The sequence below is a fragment of the Plectropomus leopardus genome, chromosome 24, assembly GCF_008729295.1.
Source record: "Plectropomus leopardus isolate mb chromosome 24, YSFRI_Pleo_2.0, whole genome shotgun sequence".
Lineage (NCBI taxonomy): Eukaryota > Metazoa > Chordata > Actinopteri > Perciformes > Serranidae > Plectropomus > Plectropomus leopardus.
The window spans coordinates 14,682,227-14,696,143 of NC_056486.1; the positions used below are offsets into that span (position 1 = coordinate 14,682,227).

Genomic DNA, 13,917 nt, shown 5'->3' on the forward strand with positions numbered 1-13,917 from the left:
ATTTCTTTTCTTGTCTGTTAACTACATGCTGTTAACTGCCTGGTATCGGTCACTACTTCCTTATAAAGCCCCGACCTTGCCTGACCTCTTTGGGGGTACACGCCCATAAACATTATGAACACAGATAATAAGAAGAAAATACAGGCAAAGGGCAGAGTCTCTGTAATTAAATACACCACCACACACTGACAGTGAGTCATAAGTGATGATTGAGAGGTATTACTTCTGTATGAGTCTATACAATTTTAAGGAATATCCCGCATAAAATATCTTTACCACTACAATGTGTAATATTGTAAAATGGGTCCAATATTTGCTATAATGTATGTACAAGGTGGTTACAAGCAGAAGATATCCACCAATGCAGCACATTCCCGCTTATGGTGTAGACAGGAGTCTGAGCACTTGTTTGCTGTTAAAACGCATTAGGTCAATAACACAGTTGTTCTATGTTATTGTAGAGATGACTGGCTTTCAAAATAGGTAATAATGTTGAGTTCATTTTTTAACCTTTTATATCCTTCAAACATATTTGTCTTTTTTCAACTTTAAACATCTTGTTAAATAGTCAAAGAAGCAAAATAATTATCCATGTGCATTAGAATGAACTAAGAAAATAAACACCAGAGGTAAAAATTGAGTAAGTGTGTATCTATTAATTCATCTCTCACATGTAGAGTCAGTAGTGTTTTGGACCGGGTTGCATCCAGTCGGGTCCCGTTGAGAGGCAACGCTCCGATTTTCTGTCCCTGAGCGTACAGCAGTGTGATGTCAGTGTGTGTCGGAGGGGTCACATCTGGGCGGGGCAATGGGTGCATAGTGGGCGGGGCCACAGAGGGAAGACCTGGGGGAAGATTGGATGTGTTAAAAAAGCCTCAGCCATGATCTGTGGCGTTAACACCGGAACAAAACAGTACAGTCACACATAATACTGACCAAATAACATGAAGTGAAAATATACTTACATGCAGGTTTGACGACATCATGTGATCGGGTACCAGGAACCTCCCGCCCGTCCTGGTCCACACACCAGCAGTAAGTGGTCTCTCCATAACACTGGACCGGACTGAGAGACAATTCACCTACTCAAGTAATTTGTCATTTAAAAACAACTACTGTTTGTTTGTTTGTTTGTGTGTGTGTGTGTGTGTGTGTGTGTGTGTGTGTGTGTGTGTGTGTACCTGAATTGTCCATCTGGCTCACACTGGGGCACGTATTGTTGTGGCTCTGGTTTTCCACCATAGTGCTCAATCAAACTGGTCCTCCATCGCTCACACACACTCTCAGGGCGCTGGGTTGGAGGAACAGGGACTGAGGGGGACACAAATCAAACACACCCAACACTGTTAGCGTTTTAAAAGTTAAATATAATACAACAGGGTTTTAAAATTACATTTCAGCTCCTATTCTATTGTAATTTGTCCTTATTTAATTATATTCTTTGGGTGTTTTCTAAGTCGAGTTTACATCACAGTGATAGGTGGAGTGCTTGATTGATGGTGCGAGGAGGCCCCGTGTTTAAAGAGGCACACACACATACACACATCTTGCTTTTGTCAATATTGTTTACCATGTAAAAGCTCTTTAATAACTCTCTTTACAGGAGAGCTTTAAAACTAAATCTGAAACCACTTTAGGCTTCCACTAATGTTTATACTGGCCTCCCTCTCACTCTGTAAATTTATAATGTGAGACTGCAGTTGCTGGGCTGAGAAGGAGATTAGGATAATATTTGAAAGGAGGGTGAGAAGAGAATAGCTCTGTAGTGAGAGATCAGAGAGGTTAAGAGAGAAGAAGACTAACTAAACTATTAGACTGATGTCTTGGTAAGTTTTTCCAGAAGGATTTATAGTAGAGGGCGGTTAGCAGGCTGCAGTCCAGTCTTATGAATCACTTAGTTTTGCTTCTATTTACTGTTTAACCACAGGACCAACTAAATTTAGTGGTTCATGTGTCTCTTCCCAGAAATCGACAGCATCTGGTTTGTTCACTAAATCAATGATATTTCAGTCTTTAGGCTGAGTGATGGCAATGAGTTGTGTTACTTTTGTGGGCACACAGAAAGAGTTTAATATAGGTGTTTGATGCCAGCATCACATAAACTTCCACATTTGGTACAAATGTAATTCAAGAATCTGACTGAAATTGTCAAATGAGGTTACATCCACACAAATAATGCTTCTTAAGTCCTGATTTGGGGCAGAGGATATGAATCCCAAATTTAAAATGGGCAGGAAATCTTGCGTTCCTCATCATGAACCATCACAGAGGAATCCCTCAGTAAGACTCCGTAGCAGCAACCAAAAAAAAAGACTGTGGTTGTGCTGTGCAGCTTCCAGGTGTGAATGAGTGCAACTGAAGAGGAAGCAGCGCAGTAACAAAGTTATGAGTTCAGATACGTTTGAGGCTGAGCAAACATACAGATCTACAAGCATGTGTTTGTGTGTGCAGCATCTGCAGGGAGGGTGTAACACTGTTTTGTCACTCAGCTGGTCAAGCGGCCCGTCCTGTTTTTGTTTTGGTCGCCTGGCAACAGCCGGCTGCTCATCTTACCACGAAATGACCACTTCAGATGTTTGGATGGTCATAAATGGAATTTATAGCAAGAGCTGGATTTATAGAAAGGCCTGTGTGTGTACCTTAGCATGTGTGTGTACATTAGAGTGTGAGTGAGAGAGCGAGAGGCGATCACAGGACCAGAGAGAGAGAGGCAAACAATCAAGGGATGTTTATCAGTTTAAATTGTTAATTTCCATGAGGACATTACCTTGTGGATTTTCAATCAAGTTTTACACTCTTCTTTCGCCTACCCATGTGAAGCTGCTTTCACACATGCACTGTAAACCTGAAATCATCTAGCCAATACAAGGAGAAGCTGTATGGGAGCGCAAATGTCCAAACCAGTTGGATCGGACATTATATGAACTTCATCCTTGCATCCTTGTCTTTGCTGAAAAATGTCTTTAAGTAAATATTCTTTTTCAGAAGAGAAAATCACGACCACTCCATCTTATCTAATCTCAGCCAGAAAACCCCCCCGAAACATTTTCTTTTAATCTGAAATATATCTCTCAATCTACAAATACTAAATAAATCAAGATTAATGAAACTGTCTAAAGCAGTAATTATAGTCTCACCTGGTCTGTCACAGTCAACAGATGGTGTTCCAGGATGAGTCCTGGTTCCTGCTCTCTCCTGTCCGTTACTGTCCACACACCAACAATGACCAGTGGAACCGTGACACTGAAATATATAAATAAAAACAATATTATCCATAACAATAATAATATTAATAAGAAGACAAACTCTCTGTCTGCAGATAAATCCCACTTTTACCTGTCGAGGTAGGTACTGTCCTTCTGCATCACACTGAGGTACATGAGCTCCGACTATAGGATAGCCCTCTGGACTGGTGGTCTGCACACTGTCTCTGTGGTGCTCACAGTGAGTTTTAGGACGCTCTGGTTCATCTGGAAAACATTTACAAGTTTTAAAGTAATACCCAAATTGTTTCTAGCAAATCTGAAGTTGCAGTGCCACATCAGCCCGGGTGAGTTATTATGTTTTACTGAGTCAGTAATGTTTCAGAGACTGGCCTGTTGGATCACAACGGTGCCTTGTTAACTTGTAACTAAACCCCAAACAACCTTTTCAGCTGAAAACCTGTGTATATGGGTATTTAGTAGTGTTGTTGTTCGATTCAGATCCAAATCTTACAATTTTTGGTGCAAGGTATTAGAAATCTTTATATTGTGTAATAAAAATGCAGAGCGACAGCACACACCTGGTTGAAACTGGGCTTTTGCAACTGAAGTTAGCTGTTGGCTGATCTGGTGGCAGGTGACATGTATATAGTGGCAGCTTTTGTCATCACCCCAAAAACCTTTCCATCCATGTTGACGGTATCGTCATAACTCTCCTGCAGACTGCAGTCTTTATACAATCCCTGATGTACCCACAACATGTTACAATTATTACGGATATTTTGTGGGTTTGCACCATACAATATTTGACTCTAATCAGAGGCTTGTCCAAGCTCTCTTAATATGTCATATCAACTATTATGAATCTACAGAAAGTGTTTTCATCAACCACTCCAACTCATCCACAGTGCTACAGAAAGTTTTTAATTCTAGAAATGATGTCTTCTGATCCTGCACCTTCACACTTTGTTGAGATGTTACAACTTGATGCACATCTTCGCGCTGAGAGTTTGGATTTTTGGTCTCACCTGGTTTGTCACAGTCTTTGGGTTGTGTACCAGGTAGTGTCCTGGTTCCTGGTCTCTCCTGTCCCGTACTGTCCACACACCAACAATGTCCAGTGGAGCCATGACACTGAAGCAATAATTTAAGATATTTTAGCGGTTATGTCTACTGTTCTATTCCAAATGACTCTAAATAATATAAAAGTCACAAGTAAAGCAGTGAAATTTAAGTCAGAAACTGTTCACCTGCAGTGGTCTGTACTGTCCATTTTCATCACACTGAGGTACATGAGCTCCAACTATTGGATATCCCTCTGGACTGGTGGTCCGTACACTGTCTCTGTGGTGCTCACAGTGAGTTTTAGGACGCTCTGGCTCACCTGGATAAAAAGATTGATATTATCAGGAAACACGTGTTACTAGCAAAACAGAGGGTAGTCTATATGTTTTCTCATAGGCTTTCTGGAGCTCCTCAGTTACAATATTTAGGAAATAATAATTCAAGATGTTATCTTTTAAAAAGCAATATCTTCAAAGTAAATATGCAGGAAGATTATCTGAAGGCATGTTTTGTTTTTGCTCTTTCCTCAGTGCCTCACCTACTTTTTTTACAAGCTTTCTACTTTTAAAGGCTTATAAGAGGTTTAGGGCATACTGAGGCCCGCCTGACTGGCTGCACTTATTGAGGGCTCTGCATTAAGTTCCTGTTTTTATCACATCTTCTACACTGGGGTACAACATGTTTCAGTACTGAGCACACTAATACAAACCCCAAATCTTCCTGCTGCTCCTAACTTGTTCAAGATCTCCTCATATCCCACATGGACTACTGAAAATCCCTTCTGACTGTCCTCCAAAGTATTCTCTAAAGTCCCTAAAGCTCATTCTGCTGCACAATGTTTAAATTTACGCCACGGAGTCTCCAGATGTATGCATGTAAGTGTAAGACTATTTAATGACATTTAAGGCCCAATATTTAAATGACTAAATTTAAGACACTTTTTCAGGACTTGCAGACACTCTGCCGCTATAGATTGTCTACTATCATCCATCTCCTTCATTCATTCAGCTTCACACTCAATACTTGAGCATGTGTATGCAACTGCTGTCTCACCTGGTTTGTCACAGTCTACAGGTGCTGTACCAGGTGGTGTCCTGGATCCTGCTCTTTCCTGTCCGTTACTGTCCACACACCAACAATGTCCAGTGGAACCGTGACACTGAAAAACACAACAACAGTCATCGTGATGACAGGGTACAAACACAGGAAATGTGTTTCTATGCAATAAAATGAAATCTCACCTGTTGAGGTGTGTATTGTCCATTTGAATCACACTGAGGTACAAACACTCCTGGTATAGGATATCCCTCTGGACTGGTGGTCTGTACGCTGTCTCTGTGCTGCTCACAGTAGGTTTTAGGACGATCTGGTTCATCTGAGGATTTCAGATTAAGTAATATTAAATTCACACCAGAGTGCAAATACCTTAGAGCCCCCCCTCCAATAAAATCAAATTTTAATCTTGTTACATGTCCATATGGTTATTTTTATATACTTTATGAGGTTGATGATATTCCTCAGAGCTAGTAGCTGACACGCAACTAAAAAACCCTATTTCAAAACAAAGCCCTAATTCTGCTGAGCAGATACACTAAGATCATACTTCAGTGTATTTTGTTTTTTGGAGCATGAATGGCACAGAGAGAAAAGGCTATTCCGTTACCTGGTTTGTCACAGTCTTTGGGTGCTGTACCAGGAGGAGTCCTGGTTCCTGCTCTCTCCTGCCCTCTTTCATTCACACACCAACAGTATCCAGTGGAGCCATGACACTGGAGCAACAATGATTGATATGAAATGATGGTTACATTTCTTTATATTACTCAAAGTTACATGGAATTTGCATGTAAAAACTATGAATCTATCACCATATGCTGACCTGTTGGGATGTGTACTGTCCATTTTCATCACACTGAGGTACATAGGCTCCAAGTAAAGGATATCCCTCTGGAGTGGTGGTCTGTACGCTGTCTCTGTGGTGCTCACAGTGAGTTTTAGGACGCTCTGGTTCATCTGAGGAGATTATTATTGACAATAACAGGATCATATGCAACTTCTTTTAGAGCCTGTATAATGACAGAATCCTCCTATTATTCCAAAATAGATTGAGTAACACAAGAAAATATTTAGAAGTTATTGATGTGAAGGTAGTCTATGTTATTCTCCATATGTAATAATTATAACAACAAGAATAAAAGTCTAACATAAAAAATACATGTCAATAAAACTATAAACGAATACAAATGTACATGTTTTAACACATTCAAAAATGAGCCTTTATCAAGTTAGAAGTTTGTATTATTATAGAATTATCCTTTACTTCACCGGCTACGACCTAATGTTAATGCTGGATGTGTAGACTTGGTTTTGTTTGTGTTACCAGTAACTAATGTACTTTTAAGGGATGACTGTTTATTTTCTCACTGACAAGTCAAAGTCAAAGAGCTAAAGGTCGTAAAATCTATTCAGCTTGTACATTCTTGTGTTATCTTTTAGTTTATCAAAGAAAAAAAAACACTTTGCCAGTTGTAAGAGTATATATAAATTTAAAGGTACTTTTTCTTTTTCTCTCATTGTTTTTTAGCTCGACATAACTATTTCACTATGCCATCAGGTACTTTTAACTTCCCAACGCACACAGCCTTGCAGTGATATCACCTGTTTTTCCAGGCATTCCAAGGCTATGACCCAATGACCTCAACAGTGCACCACTTACAAGGTTAGACATACACTCACGTAAACGTGCTGTCTGTTTGACTTGTCATTCAGTTGAGGAATTAGTGGGTTCACAGGTCAATGTTTAGCAAGAAAGCCCTGGAGAGCCATGACATAATACACCTGCTCACGCTGGTACTGTTAATGCACATAACCAAACAGTCTGAAGCACTCATGGGAAGCTTCACAGAGAGAGAGGTCTGTCTGTTTTATGTTTCTCACCTGGTTTGTCACAGTCTGTTGGTGGGGCACCAGGCGATGTCCTGGTTCCTGCTCTTTCCTGTCCCCTACTGTTGACACACCAGCAGTGTCCAGTAGAGCCATGACACTGAAAAATACACATTTTACTGATTATATGCAGTCCTACTATTATATTAAATAAAATTCAAAAACAATATCAGTTATTCTGCCTCCAAATTAGCGGATCTGCCATTAGATGCTGACCTGCAGTGGTCTGTACTGTCCATTTTCATCACACTGAGGTACATAGGCTCCAAGTATAGGATATCCCTCTGGACTGGTGGTCTGCACACTGTCTCTGTGGTGCTCACAGTGAGTTTTAGGGCGCTCTGGCTCATCTAGGGAGGAAAGCATAACAAAAAAGTCTTTGACAGATAACAGAAATGGGCCATGACAACAAGACAGTGCTTGTGATTAGAAGAAAGGTGGGAGAAAGGATTAAAAGATAAAGTCGCTAAACCAGAGTTTCCTCAAATTCAGCCTTAAGCATACATGCTGTGTGCGCAAGCTTTTCCAAGAGATCTCACCTGGTTTATCACAGTCTTTAGGTTGTGTGCCAGGTGGAGTCCTGGTTCCTGCTCTCTCCTGCCCCCTTTCATCTACACACCAACAATGTCCAGTGGAGCCATGGCACTAAAAAAATAATTATTAATACATTAATGAATTGATGTATTTTAAGTTTTGAAAATAAATAAAATTATGGATTAAACCAATAAAAAACACTGACTTGTAATGGTCTGTACTGTCCATTACTGTCACACTGAGGCACGTAGGCTCCAACTATAGGATATCCCTCTGGACTGGTGGTCTGCACACTGTCTCTGTGGTGCTCACAGTGAGTTTTAGGACGCTCTGGTTCATCTATAAAAAGGAAGGATAAAATACAATAATAATGAAGTATATTAAAGAATGCGCAGTGGAACAAATGTGTCATCAGTTGCTGATGCTGACTCCCAGAGGATACACTGTGAGATTTCTTGTTGGTTCAGCTTATTCTAGCATATACATTTTTCCTACATCTTTTGACCGCATAGTTTTCTGTACAAATGATCAAAAAGTAGAAAGCGGTGTCCCTCTCTCTTCTTGTTGGTGATGAGGTACACCAGGGTGTTGTCATCTGCATATGTGAACATTTTTTTGTGATTTAATGGCCAGAAATACAACACTGGGTAAAAGTTCAGATCAAAAGTTAATGCAATATTCTGGTGTGAAAGTGTATACCTAGCGGTGTTAACTTCAATTGACCCTCTGATAGACAAACAGGGAAATTAAGTGTAGCATTGACCTACTTCAACCAGTGTTCAACAACCATCCTGCTGTGCTGCATGACATTCATGCAATTGTTTTAGATTTTCTTTTTTTTAGGCTTGTTTTGCGGATATCTAGTTAGTTTTAGTTAAACATTGTGCCTGAGACAGCTGTCATAGTTATACTTGTTACCTGTGGAGACTCAAAGAAGACACACATGAAACATTACATGTTATTTTAATAGATTAGCAATTTAATGCTACCCTAGCTACTGAAGGTAACAGGACATTTTACTGAATGCACACATGCTCTTTTTGCTTTTGAGACGTTATAATAGTGAAGAAAGAACGCTGTTAAAGTTCACTTTTAGACAGTAATCTGTAGCTTTGGCTTTTATCTTTATCTTTTTGACCTGTTTGGGCTGCTGAGTCAGTTAGACATCCTGTATATATAACCATCATATTGCTGATCCTTCTGTCTGCTTCTCTCTGAAATTGTTTTTTTCATTTTCCAAGAAGAATGCATGTTTCTCACCTGGTTTGTCACAGTCTGTGCGTGGTGTACCAGGTGGTGTCCTTGTTCCTGCTCTCTCCTGTCCGTTACTGTCCACACACCAACAATGTCCAGTGGAGCCGTGACACTGCAGTCAATAACATCAGCAATAACATAAATAATCTAACACTGTATTGTATAGCTGGAAGTGGATAAAGTATTTTCAAACTGTTAGTATATGACAAACCTGCAAAGGTATGTACTGTCCATTTTCATCACACTCAGGTACATAGGCTCCGAGTATAGGATATCCCTCTGGACTGGTGGTCTGCACACTGTCTCTGTGGTGCTCACAGTGAGTTTTAGGACGCTCTGGCTCATCTGAGGAGATAAAAAACAGAGGAAAATTAAAATAAACACTTATGTGATTCTTCTCTTAAAGATTCAACTTCTAGAAAAAGAGTTCACACCACTGAAAACACAGACGTTGCCTTCCAGCAGTCCCTCTGATCCGTTTGATATAATAGACTGTGTGTGTGTTTTTGTCAGTGGGTGTAATTCTCACCTGGTTTGTCACAGTCTTTGGGTGCTGTACCAGGTGGAGTCCTGGTTCCTGCTCTCTCCTGCCCCCTTTCATCTACACACCAACAATGTCCAGTGGAGCCATGGCACTGTAATACATTATTCCAAATCATTATATTACTTAATTCAAGTCATCAGTCAGCCACACACTTTAGCTCTCTATCAGTCAGTGCCACCTGCACCCACCTGCAGTGGTCGGTACCGTCCGTCAGAGTCGCACTGAGGGATGAAGGCTCCGACTAACGGTCGACCTCCGTGCTCTGCTCCACTCTGCAGGCTGTCTCTGTGCTGCTCACACTGGCTCCTCGGGCGAACTGTCTGTCCTGTAGATAACCACATCACAAACATTTTAATATATCTATTTATGTTACAAACAAACTTTAATTCTGAAATGTTTCCGAAAATCTTAAAAGTATTAAGATATTTAAATTACTGTCATAAAGGAATAAAGAAACCCGAAACTATTTACATTTAAGAAAATGAAATAAAAGAACTTTTTTTCTTTCTTACAATATTACTGAAACCGATTAATTGACTGTCGAATTTATTTGGTGATTACTCTCGTAGCTGACAACTCGTCAATTAATTGTGAATTCAGTTCAGTTGATTGTACTGACCTTGCTGCTGGGAACAGTAGAAACCATCACCATAAAACCCAGGCTGGCACTGACACTGGAAGGAACCCAGTCCATTGATGCATCTGGCATTGACGTGACATGGCGAGGAGCTGCATTCATCAACATCTGAAGAAAAAAAACAGGGAGCAAGGAAACATTAACAACCAACAAATGTAAAATCAAAATCAAATTTGGGAATAAGAAATATACTGTATATGTATATCTGACTGCTGCCTGGAAACAATTCACTTCAGAGGTGTCTTTGGAGTGTTTACTTTGTGTAATTTCAAGGCCTTTTGTAAAGTATCTGTCGAGCATGGAGGTTGGGAGGGTTTGAAGGAAGTTCATCAAAAGTTCACACTGATGGGTGAAAGGAGGACACACACACCGGCAGGACCCCTCTCCTCCACACATTCCAAAGCAAAACACACATTGTGTCATTGCTCCATTTGTCTTTCACTTTCACCCCCTCTCTTGTCTAATCTCACCCTCTCCCTCTCACATTAGTCCTCTCATTCCCACTCGTTCTCACATTTGTCGCCCATCCTCCCCTCTCGCTGTGTTTCGTAGCTTTTGCAGCTGTGCGTTACTGTTGTGGAAGAAATGTTATGCCTGCGCTTGGACAAATATGTGGATCTCTTCCAGATATTCAGCTCAGTTTGGAACATGCAGTACTACATACTCAGAAACATTTCTTATGTGACCAACAAATATAACAGACAATGATGAAGATGGGAGAATGACATTGTTACCATTGTGATAAAGTATATCTTTGCAGAGGGTTCATTTTTATTTGCATGCGAAGAGCATCTCTTCATCACAATTACAGTGTCTACAGAAGATAGGCTGACACTGCTGGACTCAGCAGAAAGCAGCACGTTTAGTAGCTGACGTGTTTCCTTTATGTTTAGTGGCTTCAGCTGATATCTTTGTTGATGTCGTTTTTCCGTTAAATTATAGAGTGTCATTGAGCTCAGCTCAAAGACAAACCACTACAATGGGCTCGTCATTCATTTTCAGAGAATAATTAACAGGTGATGAAACATGTTGAACATAAAACACATGGTGATCCTGCTTAGTGAACTTTAAACTTCTGAACAGTTGCTCAATGAGAACTAATACAGCACCTGTGATTACATCAAAATATCAGGCAAGTATAAATAATGTCTGGGTTAATTTTTTGCCGCTCTAGCTGCAGAGCACTAGGGATAGGGCTTGTTGGTTGGTCAGTCCAGGACTTTGTTCCAGACTGAAATATGATAACTTCTGGATGGATGACCATGAAATCTGTAACAGACTCCAGAGGATGAATCTCACTATGAGACATTTTTGGGTTTTTTTTGTAAAAAGTCTCAGATTTGGATGGTTTACCATGAAATTTGGTTGAGACATTAATTTCCCCCTTAGGACATATTGTAATAACTTTGCTGATCCCCTGACTTTCCAATTAACGCCATCATCCGGTCAAAACTTTCACTTATTCAGTGAAATATCTCAACATCTACTGGATGTATAATGGTAAATAATACAATGTTTTTTTCTACAGAAGTAAAAGCAGAGACGAGTAATCAAATCAGTCGGGCTGCCACTTGAAAGTCAGATATCCGAATCATCAGTCGGACACCGTACAGCTGACTGAGATGGCTTCAAATTGAGCAGTTGTTTTGTTTTTATGTTATTTTTTTCTACCAGAAAATATCAGGTCTGCTGAGAGTCTGAGTTCTTTTAAGTCAAGGTTAAAGACTCACCTGTTCACTGCTGCCTTTGACTAAAAGGCTTTTTACTTTTATACTTTTATATTTTAAATTTTATATTTTACTTCGAAACTCTGCACTGCAACTCTTATTTCAATATATGTGTTTTTATATTTTTGGGTTTTATCTGTTGTTTCCCACTTGCTGTTTTTAATCACCTTTTACATGCTTCTTTCATAATGTTTTAAATGTGTTTCCTTCCCCCTGTTGTTGTATTTCAGTGTTCTGTGTGAAGCACCTTGAATTGCCTTGTTGCTGAAATGTGCTATACAAATAAACTTGCCTTGCCTTGCCTTGCCTTGCCTTGCCTAGTCAGTGTCCTGTACTTCTAAGGACGTTTTGGTTCCCAGAAACCGCTGCGGTGTGAGTCAGACAGCTTTAGACATGAAGTGGCAGCACAGACGAGTAAATATTCTGCACTGTGAGACTTTAAAAAAAATGATCTTCTCTCTTCTGTGGTTATTTTACGGCTCACAGCAACTTAATATGATACAATTTCTGACTTCTGTTTGATATTTAGTGTCAGCAAAAAATGTTGTTGCACATTTACAATCTGATGTTAGCGCTTTTACCTTATTTACGATAATACTCGAATGCCACTATCACACTGAACATCTAAGTGAGGCTGCCCAAACTTCAAAACTTTATATGGAAAAAAAAAACAAAACAAATGATCAATGGTTGTATTGAACAGTCAAATCTGATTCGGCTGATATAATTCTGAGTTGGGTAAAGCCTTACAAACCGGCAAACTAACTCTACAATGTCAGTTACAGCGCATGTTGAGTTAGCTGACCTTCAAGCTGACCACTAACATAAGCCACCACAAGCTTCTGGTCACACCAGACCAAAAAAGGCTGTAGCAGCAACAGAATGTGCAATAAAGTGACCAAACATGCGTTTTATTGCTTATGAATTCATCTGTTTACACAGCTCAATATCACAAATCACAAATTTGCCTCAAGGAGCTTTCATTGCAACTCACCCACACATGTACGTCCGTCAAAGCCAAACTCGTAGCCCCTCTGGCACTGGCAGCGGTGGCTACCAGCCAAGTTCATACACTCAGCGTGTGCACCACATGAACTCAAGCCCTCAGCGCACTCGTCTATATCTGCAGTGAGAGAAAAGGAGAGAGAGTGAGACGGTTTTTCTGTGAACTCATATGACTGCAATCCAGGAATCCCAATCTCACAACATGTGAGTGTAAACGCTGTGATTAAGTGTCATTACTGGAGCTTTTACTGCACTTACACTGTGTGCCTGAGTGTTTGTGTTACTATGACATGCTCCCCCCACACCTGGATTCTTCATGGCATTCTTAAATGTATTGTGTAATAACACAGGACAAAACCACACACAGAATATGTGACCAGAGAGAGACACTGAGGCCCAATCATGGGAACCAAGGACGAGCCTGGGGCTTTCCTAGTGCTGTCAGCAGGAGAGAAAGACCTGCTGCTGGGCTAATAACAGGCCACGCACCAGCTTAAAGCCATGGAAGTCCCTGTTAACTAGAGGAGGAGGAGGGAGAGGCAGGGTGGAGAGAGGAAAAGAGAAGAGAAGAGAAGAGAAGAGAAGAGAAGAGAAGAGAAGAGAAGAGAAGAGAAGGGAGAATCCTTCCATCCCGCCTGTACTTGACCCCTCTGCACTGGTTGTAGAGATGTTGATGAAACACAGACACACTCCCTTGAACTGTCTTTAACTCTGTCTGTATGTGTTTAGGTGTGTGAGGAAGGGAGACACTATTAGAATAAGCAAAATGGAGGGAAACACCGTAAAGCATGTTACATTGTTCACGCTTTATGTGCACATGCATGCCCATATGAAGTGCTGCGAGAAAGATACCGTAACAGTTGCGTCCATCCCCTCTGTAACCAGTAGCACACTGGCACTGGAAGGCCTGGCCCTCCAGTGGGATACACTGGGCCGTGGTGTCACAGTCGTGGTTCCCAGCATAGCAGGGGTTGACCAGCTCCGGTCCGGTTGGCTCGGCTGCAGAGA

The 13,917-nt window shown here is 40.6% G+C and overlaps 1 protein-coding gene across 1 annotated transcript in view; it reads right to left on the minus strand.

Annotated features, from left to right (window-relative positions):
• Window positions 1-13,917, minus strand: part of nid2a (nidogen 2a (osteonidogen)) — a 56,103-nt gene that overhangs the window by 9,050 nt on the left and 33,136 nt on the right. Inside the window, 22 exon segments of the mRNA XM_042513308.1 lie at window positions 672-844; window positions 966-1,066; window positions 1,182-1,311; window positions 3,138-3,243; window positions 3,337-3,470; window positions 4,232-4,337; window positions 4,454-4,587; window positions 5,322-5,427; window positions 5,510-5,643; window positions 5,932-6,037; window positions 6,145-6,278; window positions 7,203-7,308; window positions 7,425-7,558; window positions 7,748-7,853; window positions 7,948-8,081; window positions 9,003-9,108; window positions 9,208-9,341; window positions 9,526-9,631; window positions 9,729-9,865; window positions 10,160-10,285; window positions 12,899-13,027; window positions 13,762-13,908. Coding sequence (XP_042369242.1) covers window positions 672-844; window positions 966-1,066; window positions 1,182-1,311; window positions 3,138-3,243; window positions 3,337-3,470; window positions 4,232-4,337; window positions 4,454-4,587; window positions 5,322-5,427; window positions 5,510-5,643; window positions 5,932-6,037; window positions 6,145-6,278; window positions 7,203-7,308; window positions 7,425-7,558; window positions 7,748-7,853; window positions 7,948-8,081; window positions 9,003-9,108; window positions 9,208-9,341; window positions 9,526-9,631; window positions 9,729-9,865; window positions 10,160-10,285; window positions 12,899-13,027; window positions 13,762-13,908 — 2,729 coding nt within the window.